This window comes from Bos taurus, chromosome 8 (genome assembly GCF_002263795.3).
Source record: "Bos taurus isolate L1 Dominette 01449 registration number 42190680 breed Hereford chromosome 8, ARS-UCD2.0, whole genome shotgun sequence".
Lineage (NCBI taxonomy): Eukaryota > Metazoa > Chordata > Mammalia > Artiodactyla > Bovidae > Bos > Bos taurus.
Window position 1 is genome coordinate 106,187,970 of NC_037335.1, and position 25,083 is coordinate 106,213,052.

Sequence of the window (25,083 nt, forward strand, 5' to 3'; positions counted from 1 at the left end):
AGAGGAGCCTGGAGGGCTACAGTCCATAGGATCGCAGAGTCCGACAGAACTGAAGCATCATAGTGCATGCACACACATACATGCACACACACACATCTATAGGATAAGCAGATGCTCACCTTTAATAGATACAGCCCTGTAGATTTACACAGTGGTCACACTAACTTACATCCCCACTATAAAGGTATGGGAGTTCCAGCTTTTCTATATCCTTACCAACATTTGTCATCAATTTTTTTTTTTAAATTTAGACACCCAGGTGAGTTGAGCCTGTACTTTTTGAGTCTAACTTGCTCTGTCTCTCCTAATGTGAGATTCCATAAATTCATATCATCCATAAATTCATATCTGCCCATAAATTCCATAAATTCATATAAATTCAACTCTGTCATGGATTTAAAACTAAAACAAAAAAATCAAATAAGAAAGCAGCTTTAAATTTTCCCTCCCAATCCTATCCAAACGCTTATTTTTTCCTTCCTCACTCTGCTTTTTTTCCTTTAATCTCACAGTTGTGATTCTGTGGCATATTATTGGCTATCTATAATTATGATCTGTTATTTATTAATTTCTAACATAGCATATGACTGAAACTTATTAATTCTTTAAACGCCTATGATATGCTTGCTTGGGCAATGTCATGTCAAACAAGGTTTATTAGTGAAACTTGGAAAACTCAACCTACAGAGCACAGATTCTTTTGAATGGTGATGATTACAATCTTTCATCCACCCTTGCAATGAAACTGATGGCATGTGAGAAGAAAGATGAAGGTAAGACTTAAAAGGCTGTCTGCAACTGCAAGCCCAGACAAAGACATGCGGGCACCCCAAACAAGATAAAAATCTAGTGACCTAATCAAACCAACATTCTTCAAATATTTGAAGTATATTTTGAACATTCTTCAAAGGGTTGAGAAGGAGGACCCCAAATTGCAAAACAGTATCCTTTCTCCCATCCTGAGCAATTCTGATCTGGTCCTAACTTGATGAAGGCACACCCTCTGTGTAACCAGGCACAGCTTTCTTAGCAGTTCAGAAACATCTAATTGTTATCAGTTCATGGCCTTTGAAGGTCTCACCCCCTTCAACTTACTACAGTATTCCTTTCAATTACATATAAAATTTTCCCTGAAATAAATTCTAGTCTATACTTTTCTCAATTTTGTTTTAGTATTTCCAAAGATGTTTTAAAGTCCTTGGAAGCTGATATTCTGGTCCTCTCCATGTCTGGCTTGCTGTTGAATGTAATAATTCAAATTGAAGGAGAAAAGCCAACTGAATTATCCTGCAGACCGTGGTCACTCTCAGCAGTATGACATAGCATGCAAACTTCCTGACTCAGCCTTCCCCATCGTGACCAGTTTCTACTTGAACTCTACTGTCAGAAGAATTGAATGCATCTAAAATTGATAAGCCTGTACTTTTGGAAGTATATTATGTACCAGTATTTACACATATTATTTAATCATTACAACAATTCTTAGGCGGTATTTCAATGACATCAAACCAGTCGATCCTAAAGGATATCAACCCTGAATATTCACTGGAAGGACTTATGCTGAAGCTGAAGCTCCAGTACTTTGGCCACCTGATGTGAAGAGCTGACTCACTGGAAAAGACTGATGCTGGGAAAGACTGAGGGCAGAAGGAGAAGGGGACAACAGAGGATAAGATGGTTAGATGGCATCATGGACTCAATGGACATGAGTTTGAGCAAACTTGGGCAGATAGTGAAGTATAGGAAAGCCTGGCGTCCTGCAATCCACGGGCTCACAGAGTTGGATACGACTGCACAACAACAACAATTTCAATGAAATAGTTAAGAACATGGGTTCAGGAGGTGGGGAGATGGCAGGCTGAAGTTTGGCTCCACCACTTCCTAGTGAAGGTATCACCTGTATACCTCAGACTTTCTTCTTTTTAATTTGTAAAATAAAAATAATAATAGCATTATTTTGGGGGTTGATGTAAGACTATAATGAGATAATGCTAGTAAAGTGTTTAGGAATGATCAGTGGAGATGAGTTATTATTATTACTCCATATTGTGAGGATATTACTATCTTCATTTTGCAAAGAGATGGAAAGTTAGTAAGTTGAACTTGACCAGGGTCATATAGCTCATCCATGGTAGAGAAGGGATTCCAAGTCAGACTTGGTCAACTCCAGAATGAGTGTTGAACCATCAGCCAGTCTGACATCTATAGCTTCAGTGAAACTACAAATTCAATGTCAACAATACAGAACTCTGAGGAAGTCTGGTAGAGACCTTCCAGTTGATTTGAGACAAGGTCACAAGGCCTCTTCAAGAAGAATCCTTCAACCAGATGCTCTTTTCTCCATTTCTGAAATATGTAATACTGAGTAACCTTAGCACTGAAGGTTTACTGAAGGCTTACTGATGCTTTACTGAAGTTACACTGACCTCAGCTCCAACAAAAACAGAAGCCATGATAATTTGCCATGAATCAATTTGTATGCACACGAAACCATCTTAGTTTTTAGTAGTTATCACTTCATTTTCTAAATATTATCCTTTTAATTTTCTTTTAAAAATTACTTCTTTGGAGAAACACCAATAAAAAATCACGTTGTGTCCATCCCTTCATGAAAGGCTGAGAAGGTGAGTCTCCCTATCAAGATGCCACAGACATCAATAGCATCTTATGTGAAAAGGCAGCTGTGCAGTGGTAGAATAACAAGCACTGGAAGTATGGGGCCGTGCCTCCACGTTCCAGTTCAGGAGCTCATAAGCTGAGTACAAACCAGTTCCAAAAGCAAAAGCTGAGTCCATTTTTTGCAACATTCAAATGCTAGAATTCTTCAACTAATCAAATCAGGAGGGGGAGGGGATAAAAACCTACACTAGAATGCTCCAGAATAGTGCTAGATTCAGGTCTAAGATCACCTGTTTAATTAAATCAATAAACATTTAGTAGATGTCCAATATGGACTGGGAACTGGGAATTAAAAAGCGAAGTAAGTTATTTTCTTTGACCTTGAGGGATTCACTACATAATAGCACAGAATGATATGTAAGCAACTAATTAGAACACAGTAGAGTAAGTCTATAATGAAATTAACTACAAGGTGCAAAATGTGGAAAGAAAGATGTAGTCGCCATCGTTTCATGAGTAAAGAGCAAGTTCATTTGACCTGGACATTTCTCTCCTATTGATTAGCCCAGAGTCTGTTTCTCGTATCAGAGTCAAAAGAGAAAGCACTTCATCCTCCAATATTTTACCTTCATGACTTTTCAATATACTATTAAGTAATGGTCTTTTATAAGAGAAGACCATTAAAGATCCCAGAATGAGCTAGATAATGTGTTAACCTCTTTCATGTTTTATATAAGCCCCAAAGGAAAGCAATAATGTTGAAATACAGAGGCACTGAGGCCCACCATGGAGGTCAATTTCAGGAGTGTGGAGCATGGCACACTGGATATGTTTCTTATATACCAACTAGGCAGCTGCCTGCTTTAACATCATGAAGAGCACTTTTCCACAGGAGTTCTGAGATCCTGAAAGGGAGGGCCTCCCAGGGCTCTAAGAAGCCCATGGTTTGGGTGCTGGAGATGACTTCCCTACCTGACGTCTGCGGGGTCTTCTGTGACGAGCACGTCAGTCTTGCAGCTGGCCAGTGGGTTGATGGACAGCTCCACGGGGGGCACCACGAAGCTTTTGCTGACAGGAAGCCAGAGTCCTTGGCCCAAGCTGAAAGTAGACCTGCAATGTAAGAGTTTCCATTGGGGGACTCCCTGGGAAGCAGAGAAAAAAAACAGGAAAAAGGGGCCCCTCCTCCCATTCGTTCTAGAACCTTCTCTAACTTGCAGACCCAACCGAGTCACCTGCATGCTTCAAGGCTTGATGTTGGCCAACTTCGCCCAGACATGGATGGTCATTTTCTCCCTCTGTTAATCATTTAGCCCATGCATGACTCTATATTGCTAGTCCTGTTTTCCTGAGTTTAGGTCCTGATTCCTAATTAGCAGTGGGCTTTGTGAAGACAGGGACTATTTCAGCTCTGCTTTCCCAAGCAGGCCTGATAGCGAGCAGAAGGACCTAAAGTGACTGCTGGCAGGAGCAGCCTGCACAAAGGTGAAGAGTATGCACTCTGAATCAATTTCAACCAAAATCCGATTCCCAGTTCTGCCCCTTAATTTGCTGTATGTCTTCATCAGTTTAAGTACGAAGTTTTCACACAAGATTTCATGGTAGTGGCAGGAAGAGATTCTATGGCTAGAGAATATTTTTAAACCACTGGACTAGATAATCAGTAATGTCTCCTCCAGTTCAAATATCTGAATCTATTAAGTCTAGATGCCAGACAAATGGAAATCAGATTCCCATAGCAACCTGGACCATTGCATCCCAGAAATGCACAGGTTCAATTAACTAAGGATGTATAACTATACCTCCCCATCAGACCGTTCCCCAACAGAACTGTCAACTCACCTGAGGATCTTTTCAGGGGCTTGCTCCCCGGTCACCAGATCATAGCCCCTCTCCAGTGTCGTGTATGGCCAGGGACTGTGGGAAAAAATTGAGAAAGGGAAAGAAAAAGAGAGAAGAGATGGTATTAGTCAGAAGCAGATGCAATTCCTATGTGGACACTGCTGAAGAACTGCTACAAATTATGGAATTTTGCAGAGGTAATGTTTGGATAAGTCTATTTACATAATACCGGTCTCCATTTCACAGAAGCACTCAGCATTTCAAAGTCCTCCTGGTCCCTTTTGGAGTTAACACATAAAATACGGGATTCTTCTTCACTAGTCCACTCAAGAGAGTGTCCTTTGATTACTTATGGTTTGGGAGGGTGAGCGACAATTAGCATTTGTTCTCTAGAAGATCTGTCATCAGTCATGTACTGATGGGACTCAGTGGGAAATAGGATTCACTTCCCCAGGAACACAACCATTGCAAAGGAAGTGGCGTCCATGGGGAGCAGTGGAGGGCCCCCACTGTCCCTGCCTCACCTGGTGTTCTTTGCTACTCACCCTTCACTCTGCCCCCAGTCACTGCGAACACACAGGTGTCTGTGAGCCGGGTCAGGGGCATAGCCTTCGTGGCAGCTGCACTCTCCTGTAAGCCAAAAGAGGAAAGGATCTTGTGAAATACTGCCTGCCCCAAACAGTCTTCTCTCCTGGTGTCCTTGTTTTCTTGGAATGTAAAGTGAACTGCCTTGTTTTAGCAAAGGCCATGGAAAGAGAACGTTCTAGCCCATCTGCCACTGTGGTTAACAGAGTTCATTCATTGTTCATTCACTCACTTATTCACTCGGCAAAGCCCTGGCCACCCTCCCCACCGAGCTCTCTGCTCAGCACTGGGGATGCAGAGGTCAAAGGTGCAACCCAGGTGCTGAAGGAGCTCCTGACTAAATGAGACAGAGAGTGAGCTCGTGGCTACACACGGACGCCCTGTTTTCAGATATTTAAATTATGATAAAGTACTCTTGTGCTAAAAGTGTAGTCAGAAAATTGAATTCTCTCCACCTGAATGAACAATTCACGTTCATTTATAAGCCCCAAATCAAATGCCACCTCTTCCAAGTATAATACTTCTGATTTCCTCTTGAGGAAAAATTGTTTCCATCTACCATCTCCAGACTTTATTTTGTTTTGTTGGTGGTCTTATTGGTTTTACTTGCCTCTTTCCCCTCCCCTCATTTTCCCTCTTGTCCCTTCCCTTCCATCTACCAAGCCATCCATCCATTCATGTATCCATGTGTTATCCTTTTCTGGCCATGCCTTATACGGGCTGGACACAGCCTCGCTAGCGTCCGCTGCTGCCTTAAGTATAGTTTCTCATTGGCCAAGTTCATTCTGGGCGCACATGTCCTGTTTCCTGACGTATCTTCAGAGTTCATTTCTGGAAGAGTCCTGCCTTCCTGCTACTATTGGGCTTGCTTCACTGCTCACTCCTTCAGGTCGGGAAAAAATGTTTTGATTCAATTAGTTGTTAGATTTTCCTAAGATGTAGTTGTAGAATGTTCCCAGATGCTTTACCAAAAATAGATTCTATTAAAAAAAAAGCTTGTGAAATACTGTGCCATTCCTTAGAGCCAGTCAAGTATGACTGCGATTCTTCAGTCCTACAGTCATTCTGGTTGGCTTGACCCAAGTATTTTCAAATCACGTTTCATTGAAACATCTAGCTTAATGTCGGAGATTCAGACTTTGAAACTTTCCGATTTTAATGTTCCTTAAGACACTTCATTTTGAAATCTCCTTAATAATAAAAACAATGAAGGCTAAACACTCAGATATTACACGCTAGAACTGAGGACACTGGAGAGCTCTGTCGCATTAAGTCTGGTGGCCAGATAAATGGATTTTATGCAGTCCTCATTAAAAAAAAAATTTTCCTATCATCTCTGTTTCATCGAATAGGATCCTGAGACTGAGAGATGAGGTGCTAACAAGCTCATGCTTTTTACAGCTTCAAGTCTTACGAATCAGTTTTCTCAACCTTGTGCAATCAAAACAAAGCACAGCAGTGAACGCGAGGCCAGGCTAACACAGGTTCTAAAACTATCGCCCATTAACGCCTTTTAAAAAATGTTTGTATTCATCAAATAGCCTTATTGTCTCCCCTGATTCATTATCAGTGTGAGGCATTTGACCTTATGCAAACGATTCTGAGTGTTAACACTTTCGTTCATTTTATATATTTCAATGCTGCTTAATCTTTGTATACTCAGCATCAGCAAGTATCTGGCAAACAGCCTGGGCTTAATAAATGTTGGTTAAACTAAAAGGGTAGTAAGATATAATGTGGAGAAAAGAATAGATCAGAGGGAATGTTCAAAATATTTAGAAGAAGACTGTTGAAAGACAAAGAGAGAAAGAGAAACAGAGAGAGAGAGAGAAGAGAGGAGAAGAGAGAGATAGAGAAATCGATGTACCTCTCCTGTCCTCTGGATACCTAGTAAATAAGAGGGGGCTGCTTGCAGGCAGGGACGCTCTCTGTAATTCTCCCCTCCAATAACATCCCCAAGGGTCTTCCACTAAATGCCAGTGCTGCAAATACGTGCAACCTAATGGATTGACTGTTGCCGGAGGTTAGGAAAACGGAGGGAAAGAGCAGAGATCCTTGAGATTTGGATCAGAATAATCAACCCGAGGGGGAGGAGGAGGAGTCACTAATGATGTGTTAAAATGCAACAGTCCCTTCATGAAATATTCACCACTTTAAGCACATCTAATATTAAAGATTAAAAGTCCTGGGATTTGTCCTCGAGACTCCCAGGCCTGATTTATGATCTGCCACAAGCCACAGGCTTCATGATTCATAACAGGAGAGGTAAAGTGGTTACCTCTGGCACAGGGACGGGAAGTTGGGCAGGGGTGAGCCAGGAGCTGGTGGGGCAGGGGGCTCTTCTCCATGGAAGGGTTGAGGTTCCTGTCTCTCCTATCAGTGACTCGGGACAGGGCGCAGGTCATTTTTCCTCCCCTTCTCTCGCTTTGGGAATATTAGTGAGAATGAGAAATCTATACAGAAAAAAAGGGCACTGCCATATTTTTCTCTTTCTTTCGTGTGTGATTACTAGGCAAGTTTCCCCTGCCTTGGAATGGATCATTAATTACCACGGCTCGTTATACAACAAATGTGTATTTTGCAAATGAGAAGTATCCACCCCAGAGGCTGCCTGGAGAACAGGAAGTGGGGGAGGGGGAAAGCAGGAGTACTGGCCCGGGTTCCAATCCTCACTCTCTGTCCCCAGATGTATGGTCTTGGGAAGAGGTCGCTTCACCATCTGGGTCTCAGTTGTCCCAACGATACAGTGAGAATGCCAGTTCAGCCAATCACTCAGAGCTGATGCAAGAAGCAGCTGAAGGAGGGAAGTGCACCACCGATGGCTCAGGCAGGCAGTGAGTAGCTGCTCATAAACTTCCTCCTCTTTCCCTTCCAAGATGGCAACTGGCTTCTGACGTATGCTTGCACATTAGCTGTAGGGATACTGGATAGGTACCCTCCTCCATGCTGGGACTTAGTTTCCTCATCTGCAAAATGGAAGCTTGGAACAGATGTTCATCAATTCCGGGCACCAGGGGGGACCAGTCATTGGAAAGGCAATGTAGCCTTTCCAAATTGCTCACCTCTAGCTTTCTGGACACTCCTTGTTTTAACCTTAACTTTGATCACTCTTAGCAGCTGGGCTGTGTGTCTCGGGCAGGATTTCCCTCAATGCCACGGCTATTGGCTTTATTGACCACCCCCACCCTTTCCCATTTTGCTGGCTCAGCGAACTCTCCACATTCACAACTAAGCATTACCTTCTTGCAAGATGCAAGTCTCTGACAGCAGGAGTTGAGGGTTAACCCCATCCCTGGGTGAGTCCCATACTCAATCCTGCCTTTGTATCCAGGGTGGGCAGACTGCTGAAGGTCAGCTCACCAGGGACACATGCTGACTTGTTTTCCTATGCTGACCGTGAATGTCCAGGCTCCCTGACTTCTGTCACTACAGCACATGCTCCTTGGAAAAAGTGATGGCTGCCATTCTGCTCACCACTGCATCCAGCATCTGCTGCCCTGCCTGGCACATAAAGAAATCCAGGCGTGCACTTCATAATGGAGATCCCAGGTGGCTCAGGAGTAAAGGATCCACCTGCCAAGCAGGAGACGTGGGTTCAATCCCTGGGTCAGGAAGACCCCCTGAAGAAGGAAATGGCAACCCACTCCAGCATTCCTGCCTGGGAAATCACATGGAAAGATGAGCCTGGTTGACTACAGCCCATGGGGTCACAAAGAGCAGGATGCAACTTAAGGACTCAGTTCAGTTCAGTTCAGTCACTCAGCCTTGTCCAACTCTTTGCAACCCATGAATTGCAGCAGACTAGGCCTCCCTGTCCCAGAGAAGGCAATGGCAACCCATTCCAGTACTCTTGCCTGGAAAATTCCATGGACTGAGAAGTCTGGTGGGCTCCAGTCCATGGGGTCGCTAAGAGTCAGACACGACTGAGAGACTTCACTTTCACTTTTCACTTTCATGTATTAGAGAAGGAAATGGCAACCCACTCCAGTGTTCTTGCTTGGAGAATCCCAGGGACGGGGGAGCCTGGTGGGCTTCCATCTATGGAAGTCGAATAGAGTCGGACACGACTGAAGCGACTTAGCAGCAGCATCAGTAGGCCTCCCTTTCCATCACCAACTCCCGGACTTCACTCAGACTCACGTCCATCAAGTCAGTGATGCCATCCAGCCATCTCATCCTCTGTCGTCCCCTTCTCCTCCTGCCCCCAATCCCTCCCAGCATCAGAGTCTTTTCCAATGAGTCAACTCTTTGCATGAGGTGGCCAAAGTACTGGAGTTTCAGCTTTAGCATCATTCCTTCCAAGGAACACCCAGGACTGATCTCCTTTAGAATGGACTGGTTGGATCACCTTGCAGTCCAAGGGACTCTCAAGAGTCTTCTCCAACAATTCTTCGGTGCACAGCTTTCCTCACAGTCCAGCTCTCACATCCATACATGACTACTGGAAAAACCATAGCCTTCACTAGATGGACCTTTGTTGGCAAAGTAACGTCTCTGCTTTTCAATATGCTATCTAGGTTGGTCAAAACTTTCCTTCCAAGGAGCAAGCGTCTTTTAATTTTATGGCTGCAATCACCATCTGCTGTGATTTTGGAGCCCAGAAAAATAAAGTCAACCACTGTTTCCACTGTTTCCCCATCTATTTCCCATGAAGTGATGGGACCAGATGCCATGATCTTCGTTTTCCGAATGTTGAGCTTTAAGCCAACTTTTTCACTCTCCTCTTTCACTTTCATCAAGAGGCTTTTTAGTTCCTCTTCACTTTCTGCCATAAGGGTGGTGTCATCTGCATATCTGAGGTTATCGATATTTCTCCCAGCAATCTTGACTCCAGCTTGTGCTTCTTCCAGCCCAGCATTTCTTATGATGTATTCTGCATAGAAGTTAAATAAGCAGGGTGACAATATACAGCCTTGACGAACTCCTTTTCCTATTTGGAACCAGTCTGTTGTTTCATGTCCAGTTCTAACTGTTGCTTCCTGACCTGCATATAGCTTTCTCAAGAGGCAGGTCAGGTGGTCTGGTATTCCCATCTCTTTCAGAATTTTCCACAGTTTATTGTGATCCACACAGTCAAAGGCTTTGGCATAGTCAATAAAGCAGAAACAGATGCTTTTCTGGAACTCTCTTGCTTTTTCAATGATCCAGCGGATGTTGGCAAGTTGATCTCTTGTTCCTCTGCCTTTGGTAAATCCAGCTTGAACATCTGGAAGTTCACAGTTCATGTATTGCTGAAGCCTGGCCTGGAGAATTTTGAGCATTACTAGTGTGTGAGATGAGTGCAACTGTGCAGTAGTTTGAGCATTCTTTGGCATTGCCTTTTTTGGGGGGATTGGAATGAAAACTGACTTTTTCCAGTCCTGTGGCACTGCTGAGTTTTCCAAATTTGCTGGCATATTGACGTGGCACTTTCACAGCATCATCTTTCAGGATTTGGAATAGCTCAACTGGAATTCCATCACCTCCACTAGCTTTGTTCGTAGTGATGCTTTCTAAGGCCCATTTGACTTCACATTCCAGGATGTCTGGCTCTAGGTCAGTGATCACACCATCATGATTATCTTGGTCTTGAAGATCTTTTTTGTACAGTTCTTCTGTGTATTCTTGCCACCTCTTCTTAGTATCTTCTGCTTCTGTTAGGTCCATACCATTTCTGTCCTTTATCGAGCCCATCTTTGCATGAAATGTTCCCTTGGTATCTCTAATTTTCTTGAAGAGATCTCTAGTCTTTCCCATTCTGTTGTTTTCCTCTATTTCTTTGCATTGATCGCTGAAGAAGGCTTTCTTATCTCTTCTTGCTATTCTTCAGAACTCTGCATTCAGAGGCTTATATCTTTCCTTTTCTCCTTTGCTTCTCACTTCTCTTCTTTTCACAGCTATTTGTAAGGCCTCTCCAGACAGCCATTTTGCTTTTTTGCATTTCTTTTCCATGGGGATGGTCTTGATCCCTGTCTCCTGTACAATGTCATGAACCTCCGTCCATAGTTCATCAGGCACTCTATCAGATCTAGTCCCTTAAATCTATTTCTCACTTCCACTGTATAATCATAAGGGATTTGATTTAGGTCATACCTGAATGGTCTACTGGTTTACCCTACTTTCTTTAATTTAAGTCTGAATTTGGCAATAAGGATTTCATGATCTGAGCCACAATCAGCTCCTGGTCTTGTTTTTGCGGACTGTATAGAGCTTCTCCATCTTTGGCTGCAAAGAATATAATCAATCTGATTTTAGTGTTGACCATCTGGTGATGTCCATGTGTAGAGTCTTCTCTTGTGTTGTTGGAAGAGGGTGTTTGCTATGACCAGTGCGTTCTCTTGGCAAAACTCTATTAGCCTTTGCCCTGCTTCATTCCATATTCCAAGGCTATATTTGCCTGTTACTCCAAGTGCTTCTTGACTTCCTACTTTTGCATTCCAGTCCCCTATAATGAAAAGGACATCTTTTTTGGGTGTTAGTTCTAAAAGGTCTTGTAGGTCTTCACAGAACAGTTCAACTTCAGCTTCTTCAGCATTACTGGTTGGGGCATAGACTTGGATTACTGTGATATTGAATGGTTTGCCTTGGAAACGAACAGAGATCATTCTGTCATTTTTGAGATTGCATCCAAGTACTGCATTTCAGACTCTTTTGTTGACCATGATGGCTACTCCGTTTCTTCTAAGGGATTCCTGCCCACAGTAGTAGATATAATGGTCACCCGAGTTAAATTCACCCATTCCAGTCCATTTTAGTTCAATGATTCCTAGAATGTTGACATTCACTCTTGCCATCTCCTGTTTGACCACTTCCAAGTTGCCTTCGCCACTAAACAACAACAAATACTTCACAATAGTACTGCCTATGTCAAAGGGACAGGGACATTTTTTGCCTGTTTCTCCCACTAAACTAGGAGTCTCTTGATTGCAAAAATCTTTTCTTAATCATCTCCATATCCTAGTAGTTATATCGTATCTGATGAAGGGTTGGAAACTTATTTGCTGAATGGATGAATGAATGACTGGATGAATTAGTGAATATATAAATATACTGCAATTATCATGAATTCAGGCTGAATTCCTTTAGAATACTGATGATTTTGCTGAAGACTAGAAGAAGACTTTCTTACATCCATCACAGGTATTTGCCGAGGAAGTGGAAAGGGTAAACACGAAAGTTGATGAAATGGCTACAATAGAATTTCTGTTTCACATCAGAGCAGAGGAGGCTCGTACAGCTCATCTAGTTCAAATCTTCCCAGCTTCACCTTCCAGACAGGGAAACTCTGGCTCAGAATGTGAAGACATTTAGCCAAGTAAGTGGACTACCTCTTAACAAATCAAGATTAGCACCCAGGACTCTTGGCTATTACTCCAGCATCCTTTCCACTACACTGGTGCTCTCAATACTTAAATCCATCCAGCAACATGCTCCTGGTTTTTTTCCTTTATATGCCTTTGACATTTCTGAGTTTCCTACAATGAGAATGTATTACAGAAACTATTTTTTTAAATATAATGATTTAAAGTATCCTGAACGCATTAAAAACATGAATTTACAAGTGATTGATAATGCAGACCTTAAAAAGGTTTAATCTCTTTATTCAAGTGGCTCCTATAAGGGAATCTGATTGAGTGTGTTTTCATAGTGCTTGTTAGTGTGGGTGTGTATATGTGCATGCGCACGCATGCTCAGTCATGTTCAACTCTTTGCGACCCCATAGACTGTAGCCCATCAGGCTCTCTGTCCATAGAATTTTCCAGGTAAGAACACTGGAGCAGGTCGCCATTTCTTTCTTCAGGTGATCTTTCTGGCCCAGGGATCGAGCCTGCGTCTCTTGCATCTCCTGCATTGGCAGGTGGGTCCTTTTACCAGTTACTGAGCCACCTAGTAACTAGCAACTGTGTGCTAGGCACTGCTGCTGCTGCTGCTAAGTTGCTTCAGTTGTGTCCAACTCTGTGTGACCCCATAGACAGCAGCCCACCAGGCTCCCCCATCCCTGGGATTGTTATTATTGGTCTGGTACTCCCATCTCCTTAAGAATTTTCCACAGTTTGCCATGATCCACACAGTCAAAGGCTTTTGCATAGTCAAATAAAGCAGAAGTAGATGTTTTTCTGGAACTCTCTTGCTTTTTCTTATGATCCAACAGATGTTGGCAATTTGATCTCTGGTACTAAGGGTTAAAAAAACAACTGGGTCATTACTTATAGAAGGAAATATAGGTCTGAGGTACCTCAGACAGTTTTCGTTATACTGACGCTGTGTAACGAAACCCACAGAATTTTATTGTCAGTAACTAAGCAGTCTTCTGCTCTGTTCCACCTCTGGGTCGACTGATCCAGCTGGGACTCAGCTGCACTTGGCTCCAAGTTGAGTTGCTTCCACTCTGCCCTGTGTGACCCGCATCCTCCTTGGACCAGCCACTACTTGGAATGTGGTTTTCTCATGGCAAGAGGCAGGGATGTAAGAGCAAGGCCGGCCACAGCACATTTCCAACTTCATTTCATATCATTTCAGACTTCATTTCATACCATATATGCTACCAACCCACTGGCCAGAGCAACTCTTGAGCCAAGCCTGAAGACAGGGTTGGGAAGAAATCTCCCTTTTCTCACTATCAAGCATGCCAAGGATGTAAATGCATAATAGTATTCTAGAAAGATGAGGACTTGACAATAATTCAGTCTACCATGGGAAAAATGTTCCTGCAGCACCCCCTGATCTCCTATGCCCATGCCCTCTTCCACACTCTCTTAAACTCTGTCCCCTTAGAGAGAGCCATCACATGTCTTGGGAAGGAGTCAGAGAGATCCTAGCCTTGGCTGTTTGCTCCTCTGTTCACAAGCTTGGCCAGCTTAGTCACCCTCTCTGAGCCTCAGCTTCATGTCACTTAAAGGAGTCAAATGGTATCTTCCTCCCAGTGTTGTCATGGATGTCATAAGATGCTACAGAAAAACCCGACTGAACTTTGTGACCAACCCTATACTTGGGTAAGACTGGTACATAGTAGATGCTCAATTAATAGAAGGTCTGATGCATCCCTGAAGCTTATGGCTACTACCTAGAAATCAACCCAATAACCCTTCATCACATGGGTAATATAATTCAATGCAATCACTATATAAAGTATCTACTTTTGAACGGGAGATATTTGGAAGAGTAATTCTTAACCTTTAGTCTTCTTTGAATTTTGGAAATCATCAGGATGTCACGGATGATTTTGGAAATCATCAGTGCAGGTAGTTTGAAGGAGCTCCCTCTTCTCTAACCTGTGTTTTCTCACTCATGAGAATCGTCAAATTAAAGGCAGCACCCCTTGCTCTTGCCCTTCTGGTCATGTTTATTGTTGTGATATTTGTGATCAGAAACTTCACAGCAGGAGCTTTGAAGACCTGACTCCACGACCTTGGGCATGTGACCCGTTGAGTCTGAGCTTCAGTTTCTTGATTTTACAGTGAGGCCAGACAGCCTGCCTCCCGGTACTAGTCATGAGCGTGGTCCGCAAGATGACACGTAATGACATATGTCAAGCGTCTTCGCCACTCCTAGCACAAAGCAGGCCCCCGGTCATGTTATGCCCAGCCCGTCTCCCCTACCACATGCCTGGCCAGGTGACGCAGAAGGGTAGACGCCCCAGGTGGTCCAGTTGGAGTCAGAACAGGAAAGGATGCTGTGCACACTTGTTCTGAGAGCCCAGGGAAATGCCTTTTCAAGCTGCAGTGACAAGTAGAGTGAATGGGAAAATGAACAGCAGCCAGTGTCCCTGGCCTGTGATGATAAGTGATGACTGAGTCGGAAGCAAGTGAAAATGGAATCATAAGGGGATGATAGGGTGGGAGGAAGGGAACCAGCCAGCAGGGTGGGATTAGGAAGAAGTTTTTACACTCATCTGGCACTCTCACGGGTGGGGGACCAGCTCCTCTGAGCTGTGGGGTCTGGAGAAGGTGGTCCCTCTGGCTGATGCCCTCATCAGTACCTGTGTCCTTCAGTAGAAGGGGCCATAGATGAGGGCAACATGTTTTTCAGGGAACATGGGGACCAGCTTGGAGATTATTTCATCCAAGTTGCCCCAAACAGATGGATAAAGAAACTAAGGTTCCTTTGGCTTGGCAAAGGGCACACCCTGAAATTGAGACCATCGTTCATCTAGAGAGCATTTATTCTTTCCATTAAAACAAGATGTTAAATTGGCCCCTCCAGTCTAGGAAAAAAGGGGGCTTCCCTGGTGGCTCACCTGTAAAGAATCAGCCTTCAATGCAGGGGCCATTACTGATAGGCATCTGTGTTTTGTTTTTTTTTCCCCTCAGCTTTTTGGCATTATAAATGAATGCTACTATTACTATCCTTGAATGCATTATTTACGGCAATCTAAACTATAGGATGGACTTCCCAGGGGGCACTACTGGTAAAGAACCTGCCTGCCAATGCAGGAGATGTAAGAGACATGGGTTTGATCCCCTGAGGAGGGCATGGCAACCTACTCCAGTATTCTTGCCTGGAGAATCCCCACGGAAAGAAGAGCCTTGTGGGCTACAGTCCATAGAATTGCAAAGAGTCAGACATGACTGAAGCAACTTAGCACTCATGCACAGGCCCAGGGAAAAAAATTAACCAAACCAAAACAAAACAAGTGACTCAGCTACTGATATATTCAGCGAGAAGAAATACGCCACAGACTGCGCAGAGGACTTTTCAAATGCATCACTGATCTTCCAGCAGAAAGGTGATACCAGCCTCATTACCAATTAGGAAACAAACTCAGAGCAGCGAAGCCACTTGATGAAGTTCATGCATCTCTGTGGCAGATCCAGGACAAAACAAGAGGATTCCAGGGTGCACACTCTAAACCATTTCACCAGTCCACTGGCTTCATGATGATAATGGAGGCACTGTCAACTTTGAAGTGGTTTAGGAGAGTCCCACACAAGAGAAACTCAGATTGCTCATAATTGAGGGGTTCTGTTTTTCCTTACCCAAGAGTTTATGGAGTGAGAATGCATGTAACATAAAATGAGATCTCAATAAATGGGGCTTAAGAGACCTAAAGAGTAACTATTTTAAAAACCAACATAATTCATCTATAGCTGATAATAAACCCTTGGCTTTTTGGAGATGCGGAGGAATGAATACAGGACCTCACACAGAGCAGAAGAGGCTCAGACATTACTTTGCTGACAAAGGTCTATCAAAGCTATGGTTTTTTCCACTAGTCATGTATGGGCGTGAGAGCTGGACTATAAAGAAGGCTGAGTGCCGAAGAATTGATGCTTTTGAACTGCGGTGCTGGAGAAGACTCTTGAGAGTCCCTTGGACTGCAAGGAGAACAAACCAGTCAACCCTAAAGGAAATCAGTCCTGACTACCCTTGGAAGGACTGATGCTGAAGCTGAAACTCCAATACTTTGGCCACTTCATGTGAAGAACTGACTCACTGGAAAAAACCCTGATGCTGGGAAAGATTGAAGGCAGGAGAAGGGGATGACAGAGGATGAGAGGGTTGGATGGCATCACCGACTCAATGGACTTGAGTTTGAGTGAGCTCCGGGAGTTGGTGATAGACAGGGAAGCCTGGTGTGCTGCAATCCAAGGGGTTGCAAAGAGTCAGACACCACTGAGTGACTGAACTGAACTGAATCCACATAGCACCTGAATCCCACTAATTCTACCTCTTTTTTGTCACTTGAACCCATTCCTTCCCAGCTCTCCCTGGTGCCGGCCCTGAACACTGCCCATGTGTACCACTGAAAAAGTCTTCTCACTGGAGACCTACTTTCAGTGTCTGCCCATCAACCTGAGTGGTGGCCAGTTACCTTCTCGGAGAACACCGCACCCACGTCTCATCTCAGAAGCTCCCCAGGGGCTTCCAGGTGCTTTCACAATAGCGTTCATAAGCCCTGGCAAACTACACAGGCCTTCATAACTGGCCTAGCCAATCCTCCCCCTTACCAGTTACTCTCCCTCCCTGCACCTTTCCTGTTCTAACTGCTCCTGGGTTTCCTGATAAGAACAGGGCTGTGTGAGGACCTACTTCTTGCGGTGGGTCTGCCCTGACCCTTCTTCTTGAGAAAAGCAGAGCCAGAGAAGTGAGAGAAATGTGCTCAACAGACGAGAGACCAGCTCTTGAGAGGAAATAGGAAATGAAGGGAAAACCAAGTGGCAAAATAATTATCTAGTGAGGGAATGAGATCATCTGGGCAGTTTTGAGTCCAAGCAGTGTCACCAGAGAATACGTTTCACAGTGCTGACCCCGTGCGAACTTGGGCAAATCACTCCACTTACCCAGACTCAGTCTTCCCATCTGTAAAATGAGTGACTAGTACTCAGAGAAGCGACTTAGCAGCAGCAGCAGCAGTACTCAGAGATCCCCAAATTGCCTTCCAAATCTTGTTCAGATTCCAGTTCTTGGTTCTATCTCTAACATGCTCTGGTATTGTGACCCGAGGTCAGCATCTCCTAAGGGGTTGGAGCTGGAGGCAGGCTGTGTATGGAAGGCTCAGGAGTTTGGAGAATAGAGGCTTAAGAGTCAGAGAAACACCACTGGAGTGAAATCACAAGACATAATTCAGACCTTTATGAAGTGAAGAGGACTTTAGAAGTTAACTCAGCCAAATGTGCTGCGTGATCTCAAGCAGGTCTCCCCACTCCCTGTGACTCAGTTTCTCTATCTGTACAGTGAGGAGGTCAGCCTTGATGACATCCTAAGCAACCTTGGGTGGGTATCTCTGATGCCCTCCCTTTTCTTTTAAGCTGCTGGAGTGAGACATGCAGGCCTTATTCTTCCCAAAGCATTTGAGACAAACAAGGATGCCTGCACCTCAGCTGCCTTGTTGCCTTTCCTAATTGTGCCTTTGAGAAGAAGAAGAAGAAAAAAACACAGAGGCCAAAAGGTGGTGGTGACACAGGCTTGTGACCAGGTCTGATGGAGATCACAGTCCTTAATCCAGGCTACACAGGGACTAACTGGCTGTTGACTCAGCTCACGTTGGGCAGACCCATGTGGGATGTCTGGAGCTCTGAAAGGCCACCAGCCAGGCCATGCTAGGACCCCCCCTGCAAGGTCTTAGCCATGGTGACTCCTCTCCACTGGCTCCATCCTCTCTCTTCCCAGCCTCCTCCATCCCTGAGTGCCTCCCCACCTGCCGCCCACCCACCCCCACAATTATCTACAAATAAGGGTCTGGGGGAAAGCATAGAAGTAAGAGACTCCCTTAAAATTATGGCAGATGGAGGAGGGTGAAGACAATCTAAAAGCCTGGAACAGATAGAGACTCAGACATCTCTGATAACCAGAACAAATCTGATTCTAATTAAGCAGCATGGGATTCCTAACAGCCATGCACAGAGCTAGCCCTGCTGGGCGAGGGGCTGCCATCCACCACTCCTCACCCTCCACTCCAGAGCCTGCATCATCCGAACTCCTCAGATCAGCCTGGAATGGGTTAGAGGGGTGGGGGGGGCGGGTCAAGGGTCATAGCCCCAGGAAAGGGAAAGAGCATCAATCTGGAATCAAAGCAACCTGCGGCTGAATCTTCGGTGTCCTGCTCACAGACTGAGTGGTCTGGATATTTCACCACACTTCTCTGTGCCTCTGTTTCCTTATCAGAAAATGGACATCTTAAACCCAGCTTCAAAAACTGTCACAAGGGTTGGAGAGACCATATTAAAAATAAGGACCACATGACCAGCCATGACTGCGGCATTCAGCGTGTGAAGTTGTCACTACGGTCACGACCGTTCCTGCCAGCGCTGCTGTCACCCCAGCACAGCAGCACCCCGTCATGCTGCTGTCCAGGCTGGACTCCCCGAGGCTGTGTTGTCTCCCTGGCCTGGTGCCCTTGGCGCCTCGAGGCTGCGACTCTTCTCCTGGGCTCACTGTTGGGCTAGATCCTTTATTTCCCCTCCCGCCTGCTCTTTGTTCATCTCTGGTACAGACTGGACTTCTTCAGACTATCTTTCCTTCTCTGTACAATCCGTCTGTGCCTAGCACGGGTGGGATTCGTGCACAGAGATGGATCCATCTGAGTCTCTGCCCTCACACAGTGACTCTTGAGTGGGGAGACTGAGAAGAAAATATATTACCGTGAGGTGTGTTTCAGACTGGAGAGGGGAGTGTGTGCAAAGAGCTATAGGACCCAGAAGAAGGAGCTTCAAATTCTGCCCCTAGGCCAGAGGCTCACCAGTGAAGAGGAGGGTGATAATAAGAGGGAACCCTGAGATTTCTCTATTTAGATTCACTCATGTGACCCTCACAAGCCTATAAAGTAGGTTCTCTTCTCAAACCCACCTTACAGATGAGGAGACTGAGGCCCAGAGGGGCTAAGTAACTTGCTTACCTAGAGTCACAGGGCAAAGAGGATTGGAATCTAGGGGGCTGGTTCCAGAGACTGTGAGGCTGTCCCAGGCTGCGCTGCCTCTCTCTAAAGGGGAAAAAGGAGTTTTCAAGAAGAGGAAGGGATGGGTGTGGAGGCAGGTCAGAGAGTAAATGGGACATCACAGCCCTTTTGTCTCTCCGGACCGGCAGGAACACTGGATCAGCTGGATCAGGCAGTGAGAAATCCCATCCTGGGTATATACATGCAGGGAAACAGCCCCTGGAAACCTCAGTATCCTCTCTCATAAATAGTCATTCCCCAAAGATAAATCCAAGCGTTATGCCTGGGGAGAGGTGGTTTAAAGCAGATTAGACAAGAACTGGGCTTAGAACAGGCTTCAAACTCTGCATTTGTCCCCTAATGGCTCTGTGGCTTTGTATAATTTCTGGTCTCTGGCCAAGCCTTGGTTTTCTCAGTCCTATAATGACGTTAATCAGGCCTTCTCCTCACACTGAACACCACCAAGAATGCTTTTCCTGGTGTGGGCTCCAGAATCATAACCTGCTACTGTCATGACTATTATTAGGACACTGGTTGTTTTAATGTCCTCCCCTGACCATAATTCTTATCCTGGGTCCCTAGGTTGTAATTTGGGGAAAAGACAAGGTTAAAATGTGTGCTCAGCTGCCTCAATCGTGTCCAACTCTTTGTGACCCCATGGACTGTAGCCAGCCAGGCTCCTCTGTGCTAGGGATTTCCCAGGCAAGAACACCGCAGTGCCTTTTTCTACTCCAGGGATCTTCCCAACCCAGGGATCAAACCCAAGTCTCTTGTATCTCCTGCACTGGCAGGCGGATTCTTTACCACTGAGCCACCAGGGAGGCCCATATGGCTCTCATTAAGCATGCATTAATCCATTCAAGTATTCTGTGAATCAGATGCCAATGTCCTGGTTTTACAGATGAGGAAACGGAAACTCTCAGAGGTTAAATGACTGGCTTCCAGATGACACAGTGGGAACACGACAGGGTCTGGATCCGAACACCTTTCTGTGTGACTCTGGAGTCAGCACTCCCCGACACTATGCCAGGCAAGATGGAGAAGTTCAACATGACCCTCTATCTCACTCAAAACAATCCGCCTTGTTGGCTCTCCCTGGCCACCCACCACACTGAGCTGGAGCTTACAGGTGCAGGGAGAACACAAAGCCTGGGGGCTAGTTCTGCCACGGGACCCTCAGCTCTGTTTCCCCACTGGTTAACGAGTGGCCTTGCTCAAGCCCTTTCATCTCTCTGAGCCTCATCCTGTCTCCCAGAAGATGAGGAACATATGCCCCGTCCTCTCCCATTCACAAGGATGCTGTGAGGATAAAATATAGACTCATCCCATTCAGAACACACGGTGATTAATAATGCAGTCGTCCCCCCGCCTGCACAAAGCCTGAAACAGCAAAATGAAATATACAAAATAAATTAAGCAGAGGGTAATTACTCATTTTGCAAAAGAGTTCTTCACTCCACAAAAAAAAAATGCATTGATGTTTTTCCCCAAGCATCAGCTATCTTTGTGAGTTTAAAGTCAAATTTCGTTTATAGAATTAAAACAAAAACAGTAATGAGTTTTCAGGCACGCACAGGGTACAGTGGGCCGCACGCATGCATCGTGCCCTCTGCCTGCACCATCCTCGCCAGACTGCAAGGCAGTCCAGACACTCACAAGCACCGACTCTGGCCTTCTCCCAACCAGAAACTGGGGGAAATGGAGAGAACCAGGGGAGGGCGTATGACATCTGTACTCTGCTTCAGAGGAGTCCCTTCCTCAAACTTAGCCTCAGCTCTAGGCAGGTGAGCAGAGTAAGCTTCCTGGGACATTGGAAGATTGTCCTCTCCAGTTCCTTCCATCTGGAAAACCGTGCCATTCTATATCATGGGTACAATCAGCAGGACCCAACTCACTTTCGCTCTGGGACCCTCACTCCTGATTAAATTCACGTGCACATTTTTGCTCTCGCCTCTGCCTCTCCCTGTCTCTCTTCTGCTCTGTGATTCGCTCTTTCCACCCATCTCTGTCTCCATTTCCCATCCTTAGTGCCGTTGCTGCTGCCTCTGTCTCTCTCTTTGGTCTCTGCTTCTCTGTCCTAGCCCCTCCCTCTGTTGCATATCCATCCACTGTCTGTCTGTCTGCCTCTTTTTCTCTGCATCCCTCTGCACTGAAAAGAACTGAATTTGAGTCAGAGGCCCAAGTGAAATCCCCAGACTCACTTTCATCTCCCCTTCTTCAAAATAAGAGATAAAAAGGACGATCTGCCTGCTTCAAGGGTTAATGCAAAGATGAAGATGACATAAGGCATGGTGTGTAAAGGTGCCTGGAACAAGGAAGACGTTCATATCCTGCTTGTTCCAGATAACTTCCTTTTCTGCCTCTTTCCCTTGATTTCTCTCCTCCTCCTGTTCCCTTCTTTCCTTTCCCATCCATCCTACTCCTTTTGCCCACCTCCCTTGCCAGCACATGAGCACACAAACCACTCCTTCCCCTCCTCACCCCCGCCCCAGGCAGCCCCCACTTTCTAGCAAGAGCTTAGGTGCAGGAGAGCATCCTTCCCACTTCTAATACGCACATCCTTCTACAAAACATGTTTATGCCGCATTGACTGGTACACGGGGGAGACTCGTCATGAGTCACTAAAATGAAGCAATGTGAGTCCAAGCGGCCTGCCCCACTAGGGTTAGGCTTCACCGTCACGTCCATCCGTGGTCATTTGAGAAACTGCAGCATCGGTTCATACTGCACAGGGCGAGGCAGCTGACCTTGCTTGACTCGAGGGGAGCAACTTGAATTCCTGGATGTCCCATTCTTATGGCTAGTCTTGGTATGTTCGGTAGAAAAGCTACACATTTCCCTCACTCCCTGGCAGGTACACACACATACCTCCTATTCAGAGACCTTTAACCACTTTAACATTGAAACAAAGGCTGCCTTCAGTCGAGAGACAGGAGAGAGACAGTGTGGTGCAGTGGGCTGGCTCCCTATAGGTGGCATCGAATAACCAGAAAAGGCCATTGCTGCTGCTAAATGCAGTGTTTTAAATGGTTTCATGGAGACCCTTTCTGCTCTATCATCACGCCTTCCATTCCATCAGGATTAAGTCTTTTGTGGGTTAAGCAGTACCCACACTGAGGGTTCTTTTTGCCCTTGATTCAATAATTCCCATTCATTGAACATGTATATTTGCCATATAATGTAACAGGTACTTTCTACTGATTATAATTGTCACAATAATGTAGCAAAGGTGAATATCTTTTTGTCTGATGAAAAACAGCCGGAAATTGAGGCTTGGGGAAAATTAAGCAATTTGCTTAAAACTGTACCAGTTTCGCTTTAGAGGCAAAGCCAAGATTTTAACCCAGATCTGCCTGATTTCAAAGCCTTCACTCTCAGTTTTGTTCTGACTGCCTCTCTAAACACAAAACTGAGCCCACTTGGAGGGCAGCTTGGTTACCAGCAAAGAGATGATGGTGGCAGTGTCTGGTCCACCTCCTTCCCTGGAGACCGACTCAATTTTGAGGCTCAGTTGATGTTTGCAGAAGAAAGACATGAATGAAGGTTATGGGGAGCTTGCCAGGTTCCAGCTGCCCAGCACTGAAGCCCTTCCTTGCATGAATGAATGGATCTATCACGAGCATGCAAGATGAGCCTGGAAAGCAATGCCAAGAGCCGACATGGTCTGCACACTTTGTAAAAGACTCCTGGAGGCACTGGGTCAAATTACAGCTGGGGGCCTATTTCCCAAGGGTAAAATATTTTGATGGTTTAAAAATGTTCTCAAGAGGTGAGGAAGTCAAGCGTCAGCAGGGTGATCGGGAGACCTTTGCTCTGCCACTAACTTGACCCCGGCAAGATGCTGACCCAAGGTCAAGGGTGATGACACACCCTCATCAGCTATAGAAGGAGTGGATGGACTGGGTGGTTGGCACGGTTCCTCCCAGCTCTGTCCCACTTTGTTCTGGACTCCTACCCCCATCCCCCACTTGCCCAGGCAGGAGAGTCTTCTCAGAAGGACTGGAGAGGCCACTGTCATGACTGAATCCTTACCCTCCCCGAGTTTAAAGGGACACCTGAGTTTGTGCAAGTTCAAAGGCGTCCCTTGAGAATGACATCTTAGATTCTGTGCAGCTCCTTACTCGGCTGGCTCTTGTTCCAGCCCTATGTGGCAGAGTGGCCAGGAGAGCTCTGTCCAGCCACCTTCACTTGTGATCATATTTGTTTCCCTGCTTCCTTCCTTTCTCATCCTGGGGCATGGGCGTCTGTAACAGAATGAAGGTTTGCATCACCCCAGATTCCCGTGCCAAAGCCCTAATCCCCAGTGTGGTGATGCTTGGAGACGGGTCTTTAGGAGACAATTATGGTAGAAGAATTCACGAGAGTGGGGGCCCCGTGATGGGGTCAGTGGTCTCAGAAGAGGCACAGAGAGATCTCTCCCTCTGCGTGCACACACAGAGGCAAGGCCAGGGGCAGACATGGTGACCAGTCAAGACATCGGTCATCTGCAAATCCAGTTCAGGGCAGCTCGATGTTGGGCCTCCCAGCCTCTAGAACCGTGAAAAATACATTTCTACTGTTCAAGCCACCCAGTCTGTGATGTTTTGTCATGACGGCCCAAGACAGCAGACTAAGACAGAGTCATCCTCTCTTGGGCTTCTTCTTCTTTAGAGAGTGTGAAAACTGCTCCTGGAGCTCATGCACACCTGATGTCAAAGCCTGAAGCCAACTCATTAGACGGAAAACCCCAAGGGACAGTGGCTTCCTTTGCTCACTATTGCCAGTCCTGGGCACGATGCCTGGCACGTAACTGGTGCTAAATATTATGATATATATTTAATAATCATATATAATAGTGATTATATGCTAAATGATAACTGTAATGAGTGAAATGTGCTATCTAGATTCTAACCACTTTTTTTCCATTTCCATGGCTATCACCCTGGCCCAGTTACCAGCATCTCTGACCTAGATCATCCCATCAGTCTTCCTGTTAGCTTCCCTGCTACCACTCTTGTCTCTGGCCCCATATAATTTTCTCAATAGAGTGGCCAGATTAATCTTCTTAAATATGCTAGATGATTTCTGTGGCTTCCCCTTGCATTCAGGCTGAAAGGTCATCTTTTAAAAAGTTCTACAGAGGCTGTGGTCCTCTGATCCCTCTCTGTTCCCATCTCCTAGTGTGCAGGGAAGCCCTGACACATTCTCCCCACCATCATCCTCAAATATGTGAGGCAAAGTCCACCCCCAGGGCCTCTGAACTGGCTGCCTTCTCTGCCTGGACTCTGTTCTCCCCAGTTACCCACAAAGCCTGCTTCTCCCTCGCCTCCCTAGCCATGCCTGCCTTGAATAGGCTACTGGAATTAACACCCATGCCTCTCTTCCACATTCACAGCCTTGCCTCCTGTTGTTTTTGTTCAATTACTCAGTTGTGCCCATCTCTTCATGACCCCATGGACTGCAGCACACCAGGCTTCCCAGGCCTCCCTATCTCCTGGAGCTTCCTTAAACACATCCATGTCCATTGAGTCGAGGATGCCATCCAACCATCTTGTCCTCTGTTGTCCCCTTCTCCTCCTGCCCTCAATCTTTCCTAGCATCAGAGTCTTTTCTGATGAGTTGGCTCTTCACATCAGGTGGCCAAAGAATTGGAGCTTCAGCTTCAGCATCAGTCCTTCCAATGAATATTCAGGACTGATTTCCTTTAG

The 25,083-nt window shown here is 45.5% G+C and overlaps 1 protein-coding gene across 4 annotated transcripts in view; it reads right to left on the reverse strand.

Annotated features, from left to right (window-relative positions):
* Positions 1–25,083, reverse strand: part of ASTN2 (astrotactin 2) — a 1,047,916-nt gene that overhangs the window by 545,307 nt on the left and 477,526 nt on the right. For 3 of the 4 annotated variants that reach the window (XM_024996359.2, XM_024996355.2, XM_059889537.1), the window contains 3 exons: positions 5,004–5,088; positions 4,459–4,533; positions 3,592–3,729 (listed from right to left, as the gene is read on the reverse strand). In XM_024996359.2, the coding sequence (XP_024852127.1) occupies positions 3,592–3,729; positions 4,459–4,533; positions 5,004–5,088 (298 nt within the window). The remainder of the gene's footprint in view (positions 1–3,591; positions 3,730–4,458; positions 4,534–5,003; positions 5,089–25,083) is intronic. The other variant, XM_024996356.2, reaches the window with a different exon arrangement.